We start from the raw sequence: 11,056 nt of genomic DNA on the forward strand, positions 1-11,056 counted from the left end.
AGAAGAGAGAGGGGCTGTACACAAAGCAGGACTGTGCTAGGGGACCGACCCAGGGGTAGGTGAAAGCACACACACACACACACACGTACCCATACATCCATAACCACCCTGTTTTAACTGACCCAGCCGGACTCTCCTTATTGAAAAAGGTGGGCCGGCGATTACATAGGGCGTAGTGATTCTGACGTGCTCCTTTCACTTTGCTGTAAGCGGGTGGTTGGGCAGATTCATGAGGGCCCGGGGACTATTTTAGAGCCCATTGACCCCACCTTCTCTGTTTGCTGGATAATGAGAGAGAGGTGCCATAACTGTGCTCTCTAAACCAACAGAATGGGCCCTAAAAGGAGACTTCTTCCCATAGGCCATTAGGGAGGCGCAATTAGAGAAGCACACTTAGAAGGGAGCGCTTGGTGTAATGCTGACTGGGCTTACAGAGGAGGCCCATCCATCCCTGTCTTGGTTTTTATTGTCCCATAATAAAGCATTAATACACAAGGGTGATGTGTGATTTATTATTGTTTTATAACGTCTGGGCTGTGTTCATCAGTATGAGGCTAAGCCATGTTTTAAACAGTTATTTACTCTCAAAAGGCACATGTGGTTTATATTGCAAAAATACGTCTCTATAAATCAGGGAGTAATGATAAAATGTGGAGGAGAGAGAGAGAGAGATTACATGCGGAGGAGAGAGAGAGATTACATGCGGAGGAGAGAGAGAGAGAGATTACATGCGGAGGAGAGAGAGAGAGATTACATGCGGAGGAGAGAGAGAGAGATTACATGCGGAGGAGAGAGAGAGAGAGATTACATGTGGAGGAGAGAGAGAGAGAGATTACATGCGGAGGAGAGAGAGAGAGATTACATGCGGAGGAGAGAGAGAGAGATTACATGCGGAGGAGAGAGAGAGAGAGATTACATGCGGAGGAGAGAGAGAGAGAGATTACATGCGGAGGAGAGAGAGAGAGAGATTACATGCGGAGGAGAGAGAGAGAGAGATTACATGCGGAGGAGAGAGAGATTACATGCGGAGGAGAGAGAGATTACATGTGGAGGAGAGAGAGAGAGATTACATGCGGAGGAGAGAGAGAGAGAGATTACATGCGGAGGAGAGAGAGAGAGATTACATGCAGAGGAGAGAGAGAGAGATTACATGCGGAGGAGAGAGAGAGAGAGATTACATGCGGAGGAGAGAGAGAGATTACATGCGGAGGAGAGAGAGAGAGATTACATGCAGAGGAGAGAGAGAGAGATTACATGCGGAGGAGAGAGAGAGAGATTACATGCGGAGGAGAGAGAGAGATTACATGCGGAGAGAGAGAGAGATTACATGCGGAGGAGAGAGAGAGAGATTACATGCGGAGGAGAGAGAGAGAGATTACATGCGGAGGAGAGAGAGAGAGATTACATGCGGAGGAGAGAGAGAGATTACATGCGGAGGAGAGAGAGAGATTACATGCGGAGGAGAGAGAGAGATTACATGCGGAGGAGAGAGAGAGATTACATGCGGAGGAGAGAGAGAGATTACATGCGGAGGAGAGAGAGAGATTACATGCGGAGGAGAGAGAGAGAGATTACATGCGGAGGAGAGAGAGAGAGATTACATGCGGAGGAGAGAGAGAGAGATTACATGCGGAGGAGAGAGAGAGATTACATGCGGAGGAGAGAGAGAGATTACATGCGGAGGAGAGAGGAGAGAGAGGATTACATGCGGAGGAGAGAGAGAGAGAGATTACATGCGGAGGAGAGAGAGAGAGATTACATGCGGAGGAGAGAGAGAGAGAGAGATTACATGCGGAGGAGAGAGAGAGAGATTACATGCAGAGGAGAGAGAGAGAGAGATTACATGCGGAGGAGAGAGAGAGAGATTACATGCGGAGGAGAGAGAGAGAGATTACATGCGGAGGAGAGAGAGAGATTACATGCGGAGGAGAGAGAGAGATATTACATGCGGAGGAGAGAGAGAGAGATTACATGCGGAGGAGAGAGAGAGAGAGAGATTACATGCAGAGGAGAGAGAGAGAGAGATTACATGCGGAGGAGAGAGAGAGAGATTACATGCGGAGGAGAGAGAGAGAGATTACATGCGGAGGAGAGAGAGAGATTACATGCGGAGGAGAGAGAGAGATATTACATGCGGAGGAGAGAGGAGAGGAGATTACATGCGGAGGAGAGAGAGAGAGAGATTACATGCGGAGGAGAGAGAGAGAGATTACATGCAGAGGAGAGAGAGAGATTAAATGCGGAGGAGAGCGAGAGATTACATGCGGAGGAGAGAGAGAAGATTACATGCGGAGGAGAGAGAGAGAGATTACATGCGGAGGAGAGAGAGAGAGATACATGCGGAGGAGAGAGAGAGAGATTACATGCGGAGGAGAGAGAGAGATTACATGCGGAGGAGAGAGAGATTACATGCGGAGGAGAGAGAGAGAGATTACATGCGGAGGAGAGAGAGAGAGATTACATGCGGAGGAGAGAGAGAGATTACATGCAGAGGAGAGAGAGAGAGATTACATGCGGAGGAGAGAGAGAGAGAGAGATTACATGCGGAGGAGAGAGAGAGAGCTTACATGCAGAGGAGAGAGAGAGAGATTACATGCGGAGGAGAGAGAGAGAGATTACATGCGGAGGAGAGAGAGAGAGATTACATGCGGAGGAGAGAGAGAGATTACATGCGGAGGAGAGAGAGAGATATTACATGCGGAGGAGAGAGAGAGAGATTACATGCGGAGGAGAGAGAGAGAGAGATTACATGCGGAGGAGAGAGAGAGAGATTACATGCAGAGGAGAGAGAGAGATTAAATGCGGAGGAGAGCGAGAGATTACATGCGGAGGAGAGAGAGAGAGATTACATGCGGAGGAGAGAGAGAGAGATTACATGCGGAGGAGAGAGAGAGAGATTACATGCGGAGGAGAGAGAGAGAGATTACATGCGGAGGAGAGAGAGAGATTACATGCGGAGGAGAGAGAGATTACATGCGGAGGAGAGAGAGAGAGATTACATGCGGAGGAGAGAGAGAGAGATTACATGCGGAGGAGAGAGAGAGAGATTACATGCAGAGGAGAGAGAGAGAGAGATTACATGCGGAGGAGAGAGAGAGATTACATGCGGAGGAGAGAGAGAGAGAGATTACATGCGGAGGAGAGAGAGAGATTACATGCGGAGGAGAGAGAGAGATTACATGCGGAGGAGAGAGAGAGAGATTACATGCGGAGGAGAGAGAGAGATTACATGCGGAGGAGAGAGAGAGAGAGATTACATGCGGAGGAGAGAGAGAGATTACATGCGGAGGAGAGAGAGAGATTACATGCGGAGGAGAGAGAGAGAGATTACATGCGGAGGAGAGAGAGAGAGCGAGATTACATGCGGAGGAGAGAGATAGAGAGATTACATGCGGAGGAGAGAGAGATTACATGCGGAGGAGAGAGAGAGATTACATGCGGAGGAGAGAGAGAGAGAGATAAAATATGGAGGAGAGAGAGAGAGATTAAATGAGGAGAGAGAGAGAGAGAGATTAAATGAGGAGAGAGAGAGAGAGAGATAAAATATGGAGGAGAGAGAGAGAGATTAAATGAGGAGAGAGAGAGAGATTAAATATGGAGGAGAGAGAGAGATTAAACGTGGAGGAGAGATAGAGATTACATGCGGAGGAGAGAGAGAGATAGAGAACGGCAGACTGAAGTGGCTGGCTGGCAGACTTATTGTTTGTCTGAGTCTGTCTCGTTGGAGCTGGATGTTTCTGTGCCCGCCCCATTGTCCCCCCTCTCCCTCACCTCCCTCCTCTTTTCCCCTCGCTCTCTCTATCCGGGTGACTGAGAACCAAATAAACAAAGCAGACCTCTTTCAACAACCCCAAAAATTGTCCGGAAACGAGGGAGAGGGGGACAAGAGAGACAGAAAAGGAGAGATACAGAGAAGGAGAGGTTGGTGATTATGTTGATCAAACATGAAAAGGTTTGTCTGTTTTTGCTAAATGAACGAAAGACACATTTTGCACCCAAAATCCAAATATGGAGTCTAGTCTACCCTCTTTCTCTCTATTCTCCTGCTCCCTGCCCCGCCTTCCTCTCCTCTCTCCCTTCCCTCTCTCCTCTCTGGATAACAGTGAGTAGTATAAACACACACTCCTGATCGACTGCCCCGTCCCCCTGGCCAGCCTACTCCCCTAGAGAGGGATAAAGCCCCTCACACCGCCCCTATTACCCCTCCTCTAACCCACCACTACCCCTCCATTACTCACATGCAGAGAGAGGAGGCATGAAAAAGGAGGATGGGTTGGAGAGGAAAAGAGAGCAAGGGAGGTACAAGCATTGGATTTTACACTTGAACAAATGAACAGTCGCAGGACAGAAAGGAGGGAAACCTAAACAGAACAACAAGCGAGAATGAGAGCGAGAGGCAGAGAGAGAGCAGCAGACACTGACAGACCTTGCAGTGAGATATGACAGAAACACAGACTGAACCAGAACACAAAACACACACTAAAACAGGAGATCACATAAGAGTGTCTGGGTATGGTTCCGACATATATATATATATATATATATATATATATATATATATATATATATATATATGTGTGTGTGTGTGTATATATATGTGTGTGTGCGTACCTCAGCAGCAGATCGTCGGCCCTCATGGATCCGCCGGTGGGGTGGGGTGCAGAGGGGGGGCAGCATATGCTGTCGACACACACACTCTGCACAAAGCCCAGCTCGGATGAGAGCTCCAACATCTCTGCTCTGCTCCCAACAGCTGTTTTTCTCCTCCGATCCCTTTTTTGTTCACCCTCTTCTTCTATTTTCACAACAAGCGGCGGCTTTCTGCTCTCTGTCTCGCTCTCTCTTGTCCTCGCGCTCTCTCGTTCCTATTCGCACTACAGAAACACACGTTCTCTCGTCTCCTCCCCTCTGCTTCCCGCTCTCTCTCTCTCTACCCCTCCCTCCTCCTCTCTCTCCCTCTCTCTCTACCCCTCCCTCCTCCTCTCTATCACTCTCTCTCTCTCTACTCCTCCCTCCTCCTCTCTCTCCCTCTCTCTCTACCCCTCCCTCCTCCTCTCTCTCCCTCTCTCTCTACCCCTCCCTCCTCCTCTCTCTCTCTCTCTCTACCCATCCCTCCTTCTCTCTCTCTCTCTCTCTCTCTCTCTCTCTGGTGGAACGGTGGAGACCCTGCTGGCTTGCCTGGCTGAAGTAATCTCCCCTGACAGCTCATGTTGTTGTGTTGTGGGCCTATTTTACTCTAATACTAGCGCCCTGAGCAGACCAGCCTGACCCAGCCCAGTGCAGCCCGGTCCAACTCTGATCTAGTCCAACTCAGTTTATTCTAGCCCAGCACAGCCCAGTTTTAACCTAGTTCAGCCCAGCCGAGCATCGGCTAGCCTAGGTCAGTCCAGTCCAGCCCAGTCCCCAGTGAATGGAGCTGGCCTACTGGATATGGAGACATTTCATGTTGTTTCCCAGCGAAAAACAGACTTGTCTCAGCTAGTGGCCCTCCCTAATGGGGCCCTGCCAGCAGCTACAGCTAGGCTCCACTACCTGTCACACACACACACCAAATCCCCCCCACACACACACACACCAAATCCCCCCCCCCCCCACACACCAAATCCCACACACACACATCAAATCCCACATACACACACCAAATCTGTCACATCAGAGCCTGTCCTACTCACAGGAGACGGAGACAGAAGACTCAGGAAGCAGCTGATAAAAAATTCATCCTTCTGTTTATTATGATTTATGCATGTTTCACTGAGCCAGGAACAAAAGAAGAGAAGCCTACAGCTTCATTAGCGTCTCAATGTGTGTGTGCGCATGTGTGCGTGCAATGAGGATAGAGGAGGGTTGTTCAAGTTATGGATTGTCTGGGAGATTCATGACAATGTTTGCAATAATGTGCAAAATAATATATGCTCTCTACAACACCTGCAAGGGACCAAAACAACAACTTGAAAAAACACATATATTCACAGTTAAGATGCAGTACACAGCTCAGCTTCAAACTCCTAGCCCTAATTGCTGAATTTAGTCCGTCTGTTGGTTTTTCATTGCAAATCTGAGGGTCATATTCACTACCCTACTTCTTACTCAGTTGTACATTCTAAATGTATTCTACCCATGTCCCATCACCGACCCTGATGCCATCCTAAACTTTAAATCTGGATATTTCCTGGTGTGAGTGCCAATCTCCTTGTGTAAATCTCCTCTGCTGCTCTAGGATCAGTCCTGGAGGGGCCGTGAACATCTGGTCACGTCTGAGAGATGGGTGAGAGGCCAGCACACATACAGACCTGAGGAAATGACAAATTACAATCCTGGATCAATTCTCATTTGCTGTAGATTTTAGCAGGATGGCACGCCGCCCTAACACCCGAACTAACCCAAATCATATATCACATTTTTGCTTTTTTTCGTCTCCTCTCGCGCACACACACACACACACACACCGTAGTGTGACATCATAGTAACTCCAGGCCACTGCACAAATATACAGTACCCGTCACGGTCTTTGTCTTCCGATGGTGTTTACAGTTGAATGAAATGACCTACTTATGGATGTTATTTGTCTCTCTCTCTCTCTATCTCTCTCCCACTCACTCCCTCTCTCCCCCTCTCTTTCCCTCTTCCTCTTTCTAACTCAGTCTGACAGTGAAAGGTCAATACCCATTGGCTGCATGGGGGGCACTATCTGATGTAAGAGCGTTGTCATGGTAACGTATGGCAGGCAGTGTACTCTCCTAGCCAGACTCAGGGAGGGCAGGGACCCTTATACTAACCATGCCAAACCAGAGCCAGTCCTTGACTAAGATCAAGCCTGGGCCAAGCTATGACCACTACACACACTGAATGAGCCAAGAGAGAGAGATTAGCAACCAAAAAGTCTTAGCAGTAAGTTCTTTTTCAACGTCATTGTACCTTTAACAGTTGTGCCAATAAAGTTTGACTTTGAATGTGTGAGGGAGAGTGGCAGAGGAGTAGAAGGAGGGGGGTTATGTTATGTCTGTGAGTCACTGTTAGCTGAGCTTGGCTTCCTATTCATAAAAGAGGGATTACCAAAATCTGCAGGCACTTCTTTTCTTATTTCTCCCTCTCTACCTGTATCCCTTCAGGCCTCGCTCAGACTGAGTAGAGAACAAGGGTACACATCGTTTCCTATTTCTCCCTCTCTACCTGTATCTCTTCAGGGCTCGCTCGGACTGAGTAGAGAACAAGAGTACACATCTTTTCCTATTTCTCCCTCTCTACCTGTATCTCTTCAGGCCTCACTCGGACTGAGTAGAGAACAAGAGTACACATCTTTTCCTATTTCTCCCTCTCTACCTGTATCTCTTCAGGCCTCACTCGGACTGAGTAGAGAACAAGAGTACACATCTTTTCTTATTTCTCCCTCTCTACCTGTATCTCTTCAGGCTTCACTCGGACTGAGTAGAGAACAAGAGTACACATCCGCACTCCTCCTCTTCCCCCCCTTTCTCCCCTCACATCCCATTAAGCATTCTGCCCGTGTTCATCCATTGAAGAAATCCTCTCATCCTCCTCTCCCTCTGTCTCTCCCTTCCTTTCTCTCAGTCTTTCCCTCCTCTGTTTCCTAGCAAGAAAAATATCACAATAATACATTATTTCGTTTTTTTTCCCGAAGAAAGAAAAAAGCTTGACTCAGCAGTTTGACTGTAAGACAGGAGAAGGCAATAAAACTTGCATTCGATGCCAGATTCTGCAATCAGGCCGAGGTATGAAGAATTCCTCTTATCTTCCCCAGGCACACAGCAGCGGACAAGGGAACCCATTATGGGATGTTTTCATCCATTGTGGAGTCTCAAGTCTTACGTCGGAACAGATAACAGCTCTTTTGTCGCCCTGACAACGTCCTCATGGGTTAGTAAACAAACGGCTGTGTGGTTCAGACGATCCGAGGGGGGGAGGGGGGAGGGGTCAGAGAGACAATCTACAATGAAAGGAGGGATGGATGAAGGAAGGATGGAGGAAGGATGGATGAAGGACTCAAGGGAGCGATAAACCTATCTTCCTCTCGTCTCCCGACTCCAAAGCCAAGGACATCCATATGGGGCAACCAAAGGGATGGATAAGACACAAAGAGACAGAACGGCGCGATCAACACCTCTTTAATACCGAGCACCATGGGTAATAATAATGTCTTCCCTAAGGTCAACCAGGACTTAAAGCCCTGGTATATAGGCCTACACAAGAAAATAAGGGAGGGAAAAATACACACGCATACACTTTACCCACAAACACTGCCCCCCCCCCACGCAGACAGGTTCCTGTGGTTGTGCATTGGAAAGCAGGAGAAAGCAGGGCTGTTCCACTTACAGGCATTAGCACATAGAAATGAATTTGTCACCTCCCATTAAGGGGAAAGCAGCCCTCGTGGCTTGTCAGTTATCTCTTGGAGTGGAGAAAACACACAACAAGACGCCTGCCCAGAGTTTCAGAGTATTTGTGTGAATAGATAGTGTGTGTAAATTAAGAGGTTGTGTGTGTGTGATTGTGTGTGTGCGCGGCTGTATATGCCTGAGTGCATCAGTATGTGAGTGTTACTATGTTCGACAAAAGGCTCATTTCTAGTAAATTCCTTCATTATTTCTGAGATTAATTTTTGTGACATAGTTGGTCCGTTTATACTAATGTGACAGAGAGACAGTAGTATTGTGTTTAGATTCTGCCATCTGTCTTTTCTCTCTCTCTCTCCTCCCTCCCTTACTCTCTCTCCTCCCTCCCTCACTCCCTCTCTCCCTCTCTCCTTCTTCATTCTCTCTCTCTCCTCTCTCCCTTACTCTCTCTCCTCCCTGCCTCACTCCCTCTCTCCTTCTTCATTCTCTCTCTCTCTCTCTCCTCCCTCCCTTACTCTCTCTCCTCCCTCACTCCCTCCCTTACTCTCTCTCCTCCCTCACTCCCTCCCTCTCTCCTTCTTCACTCTCTCTCTCTCTCAACATTTGCACATCATTAGAATGATAATGAATATCAGCTATGCTTGACAAATGTATTTTGGGATGCATAAAAAAAAGTCAGCTCATGTCGCTCTCTCTGTGTGAAGTAGCAGACTGGCACATTCTCTGTGCCGTGTCTAGAGAGAGAAAACATAGTGGATTATACCGGAACGACAGAATGTTCCCAAAAGTAGAAATGTATGACTGTAAAGTTTCTGTAACGATATACAGTAGTTATGGTGTAGTGACGGTGTCCTGTAACGTTGTCTGGGTGTTGGGAATGTGTTGCTGTAATGTTACAGTGTAGTGACGGTGTCCTGTAACGTTGTGTGGGTGTTGGGAATGTGTTGCTGTAATGTTACAGTGTAGTGACGGTGTCCTGTAATGTTGTGTGGGTGTTGGGAATGTGTTGCTGTAATGTTACAGTGTAGTGACGGTGTCCTGTAACGTTGTGTGGGTGTTGGGAATGTGTTGCTGTAATGTTACAGTGTAGTGACGGTGTCCTGTAACGTTGTGTGGGTGTTGGGAATGCGTTGCTGTAATGTTACAGTGTAGTGACGGTGTCCTGTAACGTTGTGTGGGTGTTGGGAATGCGTTGCTGTAATGTTATAGTGTAGTGATGGTGTCCTGTAACGTTGTGTGGGTGTTGGGAATGCGTTGCTGTAATGTTACAGTGTAGTGACGGTGTCCTGTAACGTTGTGTGGGTGTTGGGAATGCGTTGCTGTAATGTTACAGTGTAGTGATGGTGTCCTGTAACGTTGTGTGGGTGTTGGGAATGTGTTGCTGTAATGTTACAGTGTAGTGACGGTGTCCTGTAACGTTGTGTGGGTGTTGGGAATGTGTTGCTGTAATGTTACAGTGTAGTGACGGTGTCCTGTAACGTTGTGTGGGTGTTGGGAATGTGTTGCTGTAATGTTACAGTGTAGTGACGGTGTCCTGTAACGTTGTGTGGGTGTTGGGAATGTGTTGCTGTAATGTTATGGTGTAGTGACTGTGTCCTGTAACGTTGTGTGAGTGTTGGGAATGTGTTGCTGTAATGTTATGGTGTAGTGACTGTGTCCTGTAACGTTGTGTGAGTGTTGGGAATGTGTTGCTGTGACGGTGTGTGGGTGTTGGGAATGTGTTGCTGTAATGTTACGGTGTAGTGATGGTGTTCTTGTAAAGTTGTGTGAGTGTTGGGAATGTGTTGCTGTAACGTTCCAGTGGTTGTGATGATGTTGCCGTGTAGTGAGACTCTAATTGGGCTCACCTGTCTCTCAGCCATCTGGGGCTCTGCTAAAAACTCCACACCCAACTTCCCTCCCAACATCACATGCATGAGTGTACAAAACAAATGGCTTAAATCCACCAATCAGTGTAGATGCAGGGATGAGACAGGTTAAAGAAGGATTTTTAAGCCTTGAGACAATTGAGACATGGATTGTGTGTGTGTGAATGAGCAAGACAAAAGATTTAAGGGCCTTTGAACGAGGTATGGTAGTAGGTTCCAGGTGCACCGGTTTGAGTCTGTCAAGAACTGCAACGCTGCTGGGTTTTTCACCCTCAATAATTTCCCTTGTGTATGAAGAATGGTCCACCACCCAAAGGACATCCAGTCAACTTGACACACTGTGGGAAGCATTGGAGTCAACATGGGCCAGCATCCCTGTGGAACGCTTTAAACAACCTTGTAGATTCATGACAAAGAATTGAGGCTGTTCTGGGGCAAAAGGAGGTGGTTCCCTGAATCTCAATATTAGAGAAGTGTTCCTTAATGTTTTCCACACACACACACACACACACACACACACACACACACACACAAACAGAAGGAGAGAAATTCTGATACACACAAAAATTAAAATACCTATACTGTATACTGAAGATCCACTGTATACGGAATATCTATTGTATACTGAAGAACTACTGTATACTGAAGAACTACTGTATACTGAAGAACTACTGTATTACTGAAGACTATCCAGAAAATTCTATACTACAAAGTATCCACCAGACAGCTCAGTGACCAACAGTGATCAGTGGGCCAGAGACCAAACAGAGAGGCTTACAGTATATCTGGACTTAAATAGACCCCCACCCACCCTCCCTCTCTCCCCCCCACCCTCCC

The 11,056-nt window shown here is 47.5% G+C and overlaps 1 protein-coding gene across 42 annotated transcripts in view; it reads right to left on the reverse strand.

Annotated features, from left to right (window-relative positions):
- The window catches only part of celf2 (cugbp, Elav-like family member 2), a 219,653-nt gene that overhangs the window by 150,862 nt on the left and 57,735 nt on the right, over window positions 1-11,056 (reverse strand). For 4 of the 42 annotated variants that reach the window (XM_031798211.1, XM_031798205.1, XM_031798186.1 and 1 more), the window contains exon 1: window positions 4,612-4,876. The exons of 16 other annotated variants lie outside the window; for them this stretch is intronic. In XM_031798211.1, the coding sequence (XP_031654071.1) occupies window positions 4,612-4,733 (122 nt within the window). In that variant the 5' untranslated portion in view covers window positions 4,734-4,876. Of the gene's footprint in view, window positions 1-4,611; window positions 4,951-11,056 lie in introns of those variants that run through there. 22 more of the 42 variants (XM_031798182.1, XM_031798196.1, XM_031798174.1 and 19 more) reach the window with 15 other exon arrangements.

Source organism: Oncorhynchus kisutch, linkage group LG19 (genome assembly GCF_002021735.2).
Source record: "Oncorhynchus kisutch isolate 150728-3 linkage group LG19, Okis_V2, whole genome shotgun sequence".
Lineage (NCBI taxonomy): Eukaryota > Metazoa > Chordata > Actinopteri > Salmoniformes > Salmonidae > Oncorhynchus > Oncorhynchus kisutch.